Raw genomic sequence first — 13,039 nt, 5'->3', positions numbered from 1 at the left:
AAGTGATAGGCGTACTTGTCTTTCTTGTCCCATTCTGCTTGCGCTTGGGCAATGACTCTATCGATTGTGGGTTCAATAGGTGGTGCAAGTATAGACCCATCTACATACTATATTATCTAGAAGTACAAGTACACTCTCCATTCGATACTTCCATAGACCATAATTGGAGTTGTCTAACTTAGCAAATGCCTCCAAATTGAGGTTGCTAGTGGTAGACATGATGCTAAATAGTACTCAAAGTGTCTATGATAATACTTGTGTATTAACTACAATTTGAGCTATCGGTGAATATAGAGCTCCAATATAATCCAATATATTACAAGGTTTGTGTGGCAATAGATGCTGGGAATAGCATAGAAGGCTTTACAAGGCTTAAATTGTGCATAAATGCCACAAAAATAGCTCATAAGGCTTTATCATAAAGGCATGTAAAGTGTAAAGTCCAATCTGCCCACATTGATACAAATGCCAATGCCTCTGAAAACTCTAAACTTTGCTCATTGAACGGTGGAAGAATGGGTTTTAGGACATGTAATGGTGTGAAAGTGCATGTGAGTGGGGATGACCCTAATATGAACTAGTCAAGAATTTTGGGCATGGCTTAGTTGGCTTGGGTTGATAAATACAAATTCAAATGTAGGGATGAATCCAATAGGAAGTAGTCAAGGATTTTGAGCATGGCTTACTTGGCTTGGGTGGAGAAATTCAAATGTACCCTTTACTAATCTATTCTACACCAACATCATAACAATGAAAAGCAAGAATAGATTCTTTTCCTTGTTCTTTTTAATGTGTTGGCCTCATAATATCAATGAAGAGGATTCAATATCTCAAATAAGTGGTTTTTATGTAGAGGTTAAAGAATTTCTAATGCAAGCATCAAAACTTGCATCTGAGGTGACAAATTGATCGATATACTTTTTTCGACCACCCTCAAATTCTTCTTGCATTAAGAGATATGACTTGATCAAGGAGAAGGGGTTAGAGTGCAAGCGTGCCTGTGAAGAGGTAACTATGCTAACATGTCACTATTTGCCAAGTAGTTATATGATGTGTCAATGATGAATGGGCGATTGATGATGTGGCTTGTGATGTAGCTATTTAATGTGGTCGTGTGACATGGTTGATGACATGGCCTAGTAACATGGCTGCTAACTATGAAGTTGATAATGTGGCCGAGTTTTCTCAATGTCTGGGCTACGTGTCATAGTAGTCCCTTGCTCATTGCTTGAGACTTTTTTTGTAGTTGTGATTTCCTACTATAGAGCACTGACTACAGTAAGTAGAATTCATCATATTGTCAATTTGAAAAAGCTCCAAAAAAGAAATGAAAATAAGGACCATATACAACCAAAAAAACAAATCCATAGGCTCATGGACGACTCGCCTCCTTTGAAAACTCTACAAGCAGCCTCATCGACATCCCGTTCAGAGTAGCGCGCCATCTCCTGCATCACCATCTCCATCTCCTTCAAACCTTAGGAGATGACACGTGGAGGATAATATGTAACCAAGGTTGGGTTGAGCTCAACTAGGGTATAGGCAGTGGTTAAACTTTTGCCATGTCAACTACTGACTGTGCAGTTGCCACATCACCTGAGTTTACTTAACCGAGGTTAGGTTTCACTAAACTCCCATAGTCCATCTCATCAACAATGCCACCTAAGCATAGAGCCCCTTGTTAAACACAGTGTGAGTGTAGCATGTGAACAGCCTCTGCCACATCATCGAGGCCCCCTCTTCTTCACAAAAACTTTGACAAGCTGTAACTTGCAATCTAGGAGGAATTTGCACATGCTCCAAAAAGGAAAAGTGATCGTCTTTACAGCTCTATGCGCTTGTTAGATTAGAATAATTATTATCAATTAGACACTACCATTGTAGTAAAAACGCTCATGGTAAGACCTTTGCAACAAATGGTAAAGCGATGCATGAACGCATAAAGCAAGCCGAAATCACAAGTGCATGAGATGACCCACAAAGCATGGCATCCACACATAAAGTATTAAGGCACATGGTAGAACAAAGAATCATGCATCAAGCTATGTCAAGCAAAGAAGACGACGACATCAACAAACATGTATTGATAAGCAAAATCCTTGCCACCTTCAGCCCACACGTTTGTAATCAAACCTGACCACCTGAGAGTAGCCATGTAAGCACCCAGGGGAGGTATTGACATGTAAACCACACTTGACCACCTTAAGTAGCAATGCATGCACTAAGGGGAGGTGATGGATTTGTAACTCACATCTGACCACCTTGCAGTAGCCAAAGGATCATGGCACCAAGGGGAGGTGTTAAGAGTTGTGGTGCCATAAGCACATAGATTAAAGGGCAAAGGTATGTGATAAGGAATGTATTAAAGTAGCCACCCTAAGATGTGGACTACATGATGTGGAGATGTGGATTGAGGATATCCACAAGGAGAGATGTGGATCAGAGGATCCCACAAGTGTTGACTAATCAAAGGGCACTCTCTATATAAGAGGCCTATCATGTATTGTTGAGTACAAGAGAAGAAATGCACATTCACTCAAGATTCTATTTATGAGTCCAAGCTAATCTATCTTAGAACCTAATTGACTTGAGCCACATGTCATGAGCATTCTCTTCATCATGTCTCCACATAGGTTCCATCCACCTTAGAGCACTCCATAGATCCTGAGGCACGCATGCTTTCTCATCTCTCTCCCTCCTAAGGAGATGAATGACCATTACCTCCCCCCCTGTCTCTCTCACACACACACAGAAACAAATATCTTTCTCTCCCATGAAAATACATCTCTCTCTCTCTCTCTCTCTCTCTCTCTCTCTCTCTCAAAAAGTACCATAGGAGAAGAATGGAGTAACTAATAGTCAAACATCACGAAGAACTCTCAAGAGAAAGTGAACATAAAATTTCTCAAAGGAATGAACGAAAATCTCTTATAAAAGAATGAGAGAACGAACACTGATGAACTCACTCAATCTCACAATCTTTCACACCTCAGTAGAAGATACAACCATGCTTTGATACCATGAACAAATATGAAGAGGGAGAGGAGAAGTGTGCATATGAGGAGAGAGGGCACAGAGTGCACCACAAATGACTAATTGCACACTATATAGTTGAAAAAAATAAATATATATATACCCCTTTCGGATTAGGGTTAGTGTTTCCAACCCTTGTTCCTTTTAGCACTCTTTCTGTTAGCGCTATGCACATTATGAGCACATGATGTTGAAAAGAATTTTCAACAAATGCTTCCAATTACTACAATAATTACGAGAATCTATTGCTCCAACATGGTGACTTGCATAAGCAAGTTAACAACTAATTACAAAAATTAACCATCTAAACCCCCACACCCTATAAAAGTATCTCTCCTTCCCTTCAGTCCTTCCCCATTCGTTTTTGCTCACTTCTCCACATCGACTTTTTGTCCACAACGTCCTCCACTTTCCATCCATCACCTCCTCCCCCTGCCCCCCCACCCCACCCCAACCCCTTTTCCCATTCATCCCCTCTCCTACATCACCATCTTTTCTATCCATGCCCTCAATTTTCCATCCACTTCCACTTTTCCATCAAGCACTCAAGGTACACCCTCCTCTCTCTTCCCTTCTCTCTTTTATTTTCTGTCATACCTCCCCATTTTCCATCCTCCCCTCTCTCTTTTCTCCCCCATCTTTCATTTTTTATCACCCCCTTTTCTTTTCCTCTCTCCTCCCCTATTATCTCCTCTCTTTTTTGCCACACCCCTCCCCCCCTTCATTCCATCACATCTCCCTTCTCCTTTCCCCTTACCTCCCTCTTTTCTTTTAACTCTCCCTTTATTTGCATCTCCCCCCTCTCTTTCCCCTCTGTTGGGCCTTGGGTTATAGGCCAACATGGACACAGGCTCCTTAAGGCTAAGTGCAGCTACCAAGCACACTCTTGCTTGAAAGAGGTGGGAGTATAACATTCTAGACCAAGCACCATTCATAGTTAGAGGTGCAAGTCATTGCGGGTTGTTTAACCAATAGTAGGTATCGGTGTGGCATACCAAGTGCGATGTCTTTTTGAAGGTGTTTTGCATGGTTATTCACAGCTTTGTAACAAGCAGAAGGGTAGAGAGAGCAGTGTGTGACACATACTCTCCCTCTCACTTGAGCTTGCTAGGTTAGGAAGCTACTATTGAGTGTTCATTGCAAGCCGAGGCAACTTGGTTATAATGACGTTTATCAATACAGGTTTTTTTCTTGTCTATACCTTGTCTATTCATTTATGGTGTTGAGCACTCAATGTTATTTTCCTAAGTAATATGGAATTGGTTCTCCCATCACCATACGGTTCTACCTTTAAATAACTATCCTCGAACTCTAAGTGTTTAATGTTGGCATATGTTTCATCATTGCACCAAAGATTGCAGTAGTGAGCATCTTTACTGAGCACTGCACACGGTTGGGATATCACAGAGCACCTTAAGTTAGTCGTGGGTGGTGAATCAAAGCGTCAACATATTGGCGATCCTACTGGGGAGGTTAATTGAATTGAGTTGATGAGTTGTTAGTCGGGGAGATCTAGAGAACCAAAGTAAGCCTAGAATTGAGAGATCATCAAAAGGTTCATGTTCACCAGTGAGATGAAGTGAAACAATTGGGAAGTGTGGGCTACTACAAGAAATTCCTCCAAGTAACCCAAACGAGTGGTGTAGTATGGTGGTGTGCTTGAAGACTGACGTGTGAGATACACAAGGTATTCAAATAGGTACTTGGATACTTTCTACCTTACTCAATGGCTAACACACGTATAGAGAGAAGACAAAGATACGAGCCCAGGTGCAAAGAGTTCTTGAGCCAAAGGAATTGGCTACATCCTAACATGAGAGCTAGAGTGGTCTCAGAACTAGAGTTCAATGCCCGAAGGAGACTGGCAAAAGCACAGAGAGTGCAAGGAGAGAGACTCAATCATGTTACTTCAGGGGTGGAAGCTGATTACTATGCAGAGTCAGAAGGACAAAACACGGGTTTGTGGGTTGAGGCGTCCTTGAAGATTGGCAGATGAAGGCCCTTCATGGCAGTTAGAGTTTGAGCATTTATCTACATAAAGCTTAGATGTTGAGTGGTTGGCCATTTCCTCCATGAAACATCAAAACAAGGGTGAGGACCGTGCCAGGGAATGAAGAGAATGGCTTTGATAATACTCAACTAGTATTTCGAAGGAATTACAGTGAGAAAGATACGAAGGAAGAAGACCAACCACAACAGATGGCCAAAGAAACACTTGATAGGAAGAGGGGTGTGCTTTTGATGGAGAAAGATGCCACAAAAGACCTGAAGTGAACATGCAGTAGCTTAGGCGATTTGCATGATTCCTCTCACTATGGATAAAAGTTCTACTCGGCTTGCGGACGTACAATGACTTGCACCCCTAAGGCCTAAATAAAGTGTAACGACCCAACTGTGGGATGGTTGGTAACAACCTCATATGCATGAAGACAGGTATGATAGGTGGAGACTCAGTGACTCATTCATCTCAAGCAGAAGACCTATCTACCTTGGGTATGGAGCAAGTAGGATGGAACCGCTTCTAGAATGAGTCAAAAAGTCTAGCACCAACATCAAGGTAAATTTTCAAAACTTCAAGGGTACTGATGAGACGAAGATCCATATAGTCATTTGCAGAGTTTCTTATGCGTTTGCCACATCAATGGTGCCACAACAGACTAGGAATACATGGATTACGTCCCATGTACTCTAATAAAAAATGCTTTGAGATGGTTCAATCAGTTCCCAATTAGGTATTTTCCTAATTGGTATACAATGTCTGAAGCATTCCTATGGAGATTTAGGTAGAAGATTAATGAAGACAATGTTCACACAAAGCTAAGTGAGCTAAATCAAAATAAAGGAGAGTCCATCCAAGACTTTTTGCTTAGGATGTGAGCTCTTATCAATCAGCTGAGTACTGTACCAAATGATAAGTCTATGCGAGCGTGGCTGATCACAATGCACTCAGGTAAACCTACGCAAGCCAGAGATAGTCAATCCGACTAAGAACTATGAAGAGTTGCTAGACCGAACTATTGCTTTGGAAAAGAGTGAAGTCTTAAAGAGAAAGACAAAGAAGAAAAGATGCTGACAACGACACTGAGGAGATAGTAACAAAGAAAGATAAGCTCAAAACCGAGCTGAAGAAGGCCTTGAAGGAATTAGGCATTCGATGGAAACCAGGTAACAATGAGAAATGGTGGAATAAGTGTTCTAGGGGTGGACACTTAGAAGAAGAATGCAAAACTATGTATTGCAATACCTATGCCAAGTCTGGGCATGATGACTCAGACTGTTGTTTCAATGGTAAAAATCAGCAAGTGTCAACAAACTAGTTGACAACTAATCCTCGACCGTCAAATGGTAAACCACCACATCATCCCGAGTAGAAGGACAAAGGTAAGAATTGTAAAGAGAAAGCAGATCCTTCCACGATCAAGTACTTTGGGTGTGGATAAAATCATCTACAGTTTGTTTGTCCAAATGGAATATTCAATATTTTTAATCTTCCTTTCAAGGTGATAGTGCCCTTGTGCTTGTGGAGAACAAGCTCAGCCTCCTTCTCCTTGGCTGTAGCTTGTTGTAGCTGACACGGAGTGTGGGCAAGGCTCTCTTCATGCTGGTTTGCCCAACCAATGATTATGGCCATCTCTTCTATAAGAGCCTATTAACCATAGTTCGAAACTTGTGATTTCACATCTTTCCATGGCTTCGCATCTATGATAGAGCCACAAGATGGCGAGTTAGTTTGTACATGTGTCCTTTTATTCCTATTTCTTTCAAAATGTACCTAGGCTACCTTCTCCCCATGCTGTTGGCATAGCTAGGTAAGTTCAATTTGGACTACCCGATATACTTTGCAAGCCACCAAACTAAATGACACAGAGATGAATTATACAACAACTAAGAGAGAAGGATTTGCCATGGTGTATGCAGTAAAAAAATGCAGGCATTACTTGTTGGCAAACAAGTGTGTCTTCTTTGTAGATCACCAAGCTCTCCTCTATCTGGTTAATAAGCCATGCATAGCTGGATGCATCACGTAGTGGATGCTCATTCTTTTAGAGTTTAATTTCACCGTCATTGTAAGGAAGGAGCGTACACATTTTATGGTGGATCATATGTCTCGCATCCACAATCATGGAGAATTGGCAATAGGAGTGGAGGATGATATTCAAGATGCCCCATTATTCTTGGTTGACCTAGTTCCAGAATTGGCTCAAGAGATTGGACACTTCTTAGCCAATGGATTCCCCCAGGATAAGGTCCTTAATAAGGATAGGGCCAGGAAACTCATTAAGGATGCAGCCCCATATCAATTGGTAGCTCTACCAGATAGCGAACTTGGCATAATGTGTCACTGTGTTTGGGAGGATGAATTTTAGAGGTCTTAGATGAAGTGCATTCGAGTATTGTTGGTGGTCACTTTGTTGGAGAGCTAACAGCTTGCAAGGTTTTGCAAGCTGGATTATGGTGGCCCATACTCTTTCCAGATGTTGTTGAGTTTGTTAAGTGATGTGATCCCTGCTAACGAGTCTCCATAGCCCATAGTTAAGATTGCATGCCTATGACTGGAGTCCTTATAGATCAACCCTTTGAAAAGTGGGGTATTGACTTTGTGGGACCGATTAGTCCAGCCGCCAGAGGATTCCAGGTCCGTTATATTATAGTGGTCATAGATTATTTTACCAAGTGGGTAGAACTCAAGGCCATAAAGAAAGCAGATGCGAGGACAACCACTAAATTCCTGTATGAGAACATAATATCCTGCTTCATCCTCCCACTAGAAATCGTAAGTGATCGGGGAACACACTTTGTTAACAACACAATTCACATATTGATTAGTGAATTCCTTATTGTTCTCCGAAAATCCACACCTTACTACCTTGAGCTAATGGCCAAGCCGAGAGCTCAAACAAGACCTTGTACCGCATAATGACATGCACAGTTGAGGCCAGTTGTAATGACTGGGAGCAGAAACTCACCACAATGCTCTGGACATACCGAACGGCATATAAGGTCGCTACCAACTGCACACCCAAATAGTGTTTGGGGTAGAAGGAGTTATGCCTATGGAATTTATCATTCCAAGCCTCAAAGGTGCAGCTACGGATCGAATATCCAAGGAGGCGATTCCGAAAAGGCTAATTGAGCTTGAAAAGCTTGATGAAACAAGGTTAATCGAGAAATTATGCCGTAAAAAGTGGTTTGACCGCAACCTTTAGGACAAGGACCTAAAAGAAGGTGACCTGGTGCTACTATATATTGTAAGGAACACGAAGCATAAATTGAAATATTGAGGACAAATCTATGACTTCATGGGCAGGCCCCCTACTTCCAAGTTCATCCATTGCTAACCATTTGACATCCAAATGTTGAAGGGCTAGCTCTGCAGAGACCTTCAGTGTGCCCGCTGGGCACCTTCAGCAACAATGCCTTGAACCAATTCTCAAGCATGCTTCAGTGTGCCCATAGGGCACCTTCAATAACAATTCATCGAACCAAGTCTCAAGCATGCTCAGAAAGCACCTTCATTGTCTAGCTCACAGAGCCCAATGTCATAATCGGCTTTTAATTGCATCCTAGATCTCCATTTTACCTCCATTCGCTTTGGAGTAGTGGCCAAAATGTCATGATCCAAACAAAATGCTAGTTGAACTCTAACTTGAACACTTACAAATATCTCCAACTACTAAGAAGCCCATGTTGCTAGTTATGAAGGGAAGGAACGATAACTAAATGCTATAGGTATCTCTAACTACCACGCCAAGAAAGATGGTTGGTTATAAAGTGCACAGTGTGCTTAAGTGCCATTAAAAGTGTGCCTCCTTCAATAATGCTCCCCCTTCCCTTGCATCTGTGTCCTCTCCGTTCTTCTTTGTAAGGAAGGAATTAATGTGGAATTGTATGTTTGTAGACTTTTTGTACATGAGCAGGTGTTTTTGTTACATACGAAGGAGAGCCTTTATAATAGCCTTTACATTGATATTATAAATGAATTCACAAATCATTTTCAAAATCAAGGATTGCCTTTCATAATAGCCTTGAGATTGATACAAATGAGTCCACAATCATTCTCAAATTCAAGGTTAGCTTTCATAATAGCCTTGACATTGATATGAATGAATCCATAAATCATTCAAGATTACCTTGATATTGACATGAATGAATCCATAAATCATTCTCAAAAGAAATTAATGTGAGAATTTGTTTTGGAAGACTTTGGGGAGATGGCATTGGTATTTTCCTCCTACATATCAAGTTTTTCCTTCTACAAAAGAAATTCAGGTCAAAGTTTGCCTTGGAAGACTTTTGGGAGCCGACATTGGTATTTTCTTCTACATTTTAAATCTATAATATCCCCACCATTCGTAAAACCCTTGAGAGTGTAAATAATAAGTAAGGATCGTTACATATGAACATTGTCACTTATTTTAATATATACACACATCATTTTTGAAAGCAAAGGGCGGCAAACCATCCAAAAGGATTGCCTTTCAACGCTCATCCAATCCCATGTCCCCCTTTATGGTAATTGTCCCTTCCAATCCCTTGCCCTTCTTTAAAAAGTAGGCACAACGCTCATCCAATCCCACGTCCCCCTTTATGGTAATTGTCTGTTCCAATCCCTTGCCCTTGTTTAAAAAGTAGGCAACACAATCATTGCCTGTTAATTTTATATGCTTTAATGTGTCAATTGAGAATCTTTAACATATCATTAAAGCTTGCTTATTTGAATCTCAACTTAAGTCATTCTTGGAGAGATTGTAATACCTTTTTTTGTTATTTGTTGCTGTCATAGCATGGTATGCACTATGGAGGGATAGGCTGGCCATAGCATGGTATGCACTATGGAGGGATAGGCTAGCCATAGCATGGTATGCAATATAGAGGCTTTAACATTGATTTGAATCTCAGATTGGTTTGGTCAATTTGGTTTTGTTAGGGTAGTTGGATCAACTTTGTTTTGTCAATGTGGTTGGAATAGTTTGGTTTTGCCAGGGTGTTTGTTGATTGGAACCTCTGATGGAGACATGGTTTATATACCTATCCACTCGTCACAACCTAATACATTTTTTAATTTTTGTTGTGGAGGGTGAATCCGTAAGAACGTTTTTGTTGGAAGAAGCAACGAATTTTCTTGTAAAATTGCTTGGAAGTAGGCAGCTTGCTTGCAAATTAATGTGATTCCCTTCCCCCTTCTCTCTTACTTTTCTACCTATCACAACTAGCCCTTTTGCTAATACATGTTCTATATATAATTGAAGTTGTTCTCTTTCTAGATCTTGACACACACACACACACTCTCTCTCTCTTGTCACCTTCACACAACTCCCGAAAATGAGGTTTAACAAAAAAGGAAGAAACAATGCACAAAGTGGTGCGAAGGGCATGGCATGTGGCACTCTCCAGCCTTCCTCCACAAGTCTTGCCCAGCACGCTCCCACCCCCGACCTACCACTCCTGCTCATTTTTGAATTCCGAAGAAGGTGCTGAAAAGTTTTGAAGGAGGGGTGGTGGTGACACAAGAACGTGCAATCGAGGGTGAAACGAGGAGGGACGTTTGTGTGAAGAATTTTCATGTGAAATTACTTGGAAGGGACATATCATGTCAAAAACATGGGGGGGATTGGTGAGGTGGCGGGGGGGTTGACCACGACGGAGGCGCTGACTGATGATAGTGAGTCAGCGGCGAAGAAGCCACGTCAGCGGGGGACTCATGGATAGAGCCCGAGGAAAGCGCGCGGGCGGGTGGCGGCGTGAGCCAGGCGCTCGCCATCACGCTCTCAGCCACGTGGCAAGGTCGGACCAATGGGGTCTATCCAACTCAGCGTTCCAAAAGCCAAGTAGGATGTGAACCGCCCACGTTTCACGTACCAATTCCCCGCCACCTTTTACTTAAAAGCTACACCATCTCTTCGAGCGATCAATCGCTTGCCATTTCTTGCTCGCGATCTTCAAGCTTCGTGATCGATTTGCAGCTTCTTGCTGCACTTCTTTGATCTTGTATATACATCTTGGCATCCAATCTTTGCCGTCTTTCAATCCATTCTCCTCGCCTTCGGAATTGCAATCGTCGGCCCGATCATCTATCGCAATGCTTGCTCGCGTTGCCCTCCCCTCCTGCGCCCAGGAATTCGATCGAGGCTCATGCGCCCAGTCCCCTTGCTTCGCACCCAATCCTTGCCGCTCAAAAGGTACCTGCCCATATCTCTACTTATCTGATTTTTTGCCCGCTTATTCTCGTTTTACGCCTGGAACTTACCTCCGATTTGGCTGTTTCTGGCAGATTTGCATACGAAGCATCCATTTCTCTCGAGCAAGGCCTTGCCCACCATTCGTACCCGTAGGAAGATCTCCGCCCTTGTCTCATTGCAAACGCAAGGACAAGCTGTTTATCCGAAATGTAATCCGGAGCAATCCTCACCTTCTCAATCCGGCTCTTTGCCTGACCGGTGGGTCGAAGATTCAGTTTTCGACGTAAGTATATGTGCCGTTTTATCACTCACCTCACGTTGTGAAATTGCGAGTCGACTTTTCTCTTACCTACTTTGTTCTTGCAGATTGTCAGAAACATTAGGGAAGCTCCCTTCGTGCATCTGCTATTTGACTCGAAGGATAACACAACAAGAACACAGAGAGAAAGGGTGCCCAAAGGCGACCTAGACGCCTCAGAACGGTGGAAGGCAATGAAAGACTGTGTGACCAGTGCTGCTCCTGATGGGGTGATTTTGGTGCGACACTTAGATGAAGAAGCGGTCGGCGGGTGCTGGATGGCGGATTTCTCCGAGGACCTGGCCAAGTCATCGCCCGGGCCTGGGGGCGAGGACGAAAGCAGCAACAGCACAGACATGTGGGGGGTACTGGTACTCGGAAAGAGCGTTGCCAGAAGTGCCTGCTATATCCTGAAGACGACAAGGGTGGCATCCACGTTTGGTACATGCACACGGTTTTGCTTGACGAAGGCAAAGTGTTTTGGGCCCTCATGGCGCGACCAGATGCAAAGCAGCTGGCTGTTGGGGAAGGATTACTAGAATTGTGGATGATGCAGAGATATAGGATTGTCAGAACTGTGGATGATTCAGAGATCTGATATTATTTGCACAAAGTGGATCAATCCATGGACCTGCAAGGATTTGCAATAAATGCTCAATCAACTGGCTTGAGCTTTTGTGAACAAAAGAAAGTTCAAGCTCCCTGAATAGGAAGCTTTTGTGAACAAGAAATCAAGCTCCCAGATTAGGGAGTCAGACACATTTTGTGAACAGATTGGAAGCTTGAATTCACAGACTGTACAGCAACTTCGTCCATTAAGGAAGGCAGTTAACCATCTTCAAGCTTCAACTTTGAACTCTCACTATGAGCTCATTATATCTAACATGGGCCTCATTATTCATTGCTTGAGTAATAATGGGGTTCTCTTGGAAACTATAAGCATGGCTGCTGCCAATCGACTGTAAGGTCCCAACAGTGGTCTGCTATCATCTTTCTTTCTAAACTGTACGCATTGTCATTCCAAGATTCGTATCATATCATCTGTTCGTAGCGCATCAAATTGATGCCCATTCTCGTTGTAATATTTGATTTATACTACTTGATGATTCAGGCCATTGGCTCTCTTTATGATAAATTATAATGAAACATTTGTCATCCATGAAGTTTATGGGATACTATGTCTCTGCATGTATTTCTCAGCAAAATTTGAATCGTTTCTCAAGTTAATGAAGTATGTATAAAAGACAAGTTTGTCTAGACATGAAGTAGGCGAGACCGTTCTTCAAGTGCAGAGGGAGTAGTTTGCTTTGTAGAAGGGGTGCCCTTATAGGCATCTCCTCAAGCCATACTAGTATATGGGTATAGCCCATTCGAAATCCATGAATGTTTGCCTAGTTAACTAGTACGTGTAGGAGTGTAGGAGACACTTCTGGGCGACCCTTTTGATCGGTGGGATTGACGAAATTCATCACCATGTCTACGCACTGCCTCTTTGTTTTTTTCGTGCCATTTCTGCAATGCTAATCAC

General features: G+C 42.4%; 1 protein-coding gene across 1 annotated transcript; it reads left to right on the top strand.

Moving 5' to 3' along the window:
• Positions 1-10,961: 10,961 nt before the first annotated feature.
• Positions 10,962-12,626, top strand: LOC147883205 (uncharacterized). Its single transcript, XM_087399754.1, has 3 exons — positions 10,962-11,213; positions 11,306-11,496; positions 11,580-12,626. The coding sequence occupies exons 1-3, from the start codon at positions 11,114-11,116 to the stop codon at positions 12,048-12,050; spliced, it is 762 nt and encodes a 253-aa protein (XP_087255880.1). The 5' UTR covers positions 10,962-11,113; the 3' UTR covers positions 12,051-12,626.
• The last annotated feature ends 413 nt before the right edge of the window (positions 12,627-13,039 follow it).

This window comes from Dipteris shenzhenensis, chromosome 28 (genome assembly GCF_047967505.1).
Source record: "Dipteris shenzhenensis isolate YYH24624 ecotype China chromosome 28, Dip_SZ_1.0, whole genome shotgun sequence".
Classification (NCBI taxonomy): domain Eukaryota; kingdom Viridiplantae; phylum Streptophyta; class Polypodiopsida; order Gleicheniales; family Dipteridaceae; genus Dipteris; species Dipteris shenzhenensis.
Note: the sequence above shows the minus strand (reverse complement) of the source record. Positions and strands in the feature narration are given on the sequence as shown.

Coding starts and splice junctions, on each gene's coding strand:
- LOC147883205 (XM_087399754.1), top strand. CDS start 11,114: ATGCTTGCTCGCGTTGCCCTCCCCTCCTGCGCCCAGGAATTCGATCGA. Junction 11,214..11,305: donor CAATCCTTGCCGCTCAAAAG/GTACCTGCCCAT, acceptor TGTTTCTGGCAG/ATTTGCATACGAAGCATCCA. Junction 11,497..11,579: donor TCGAAGATTCAGTTTTCGAC/GTAAGTATATGT, acceptor TTGTTCTTGCAG/ATTGTCAGAAACATTAGGGA.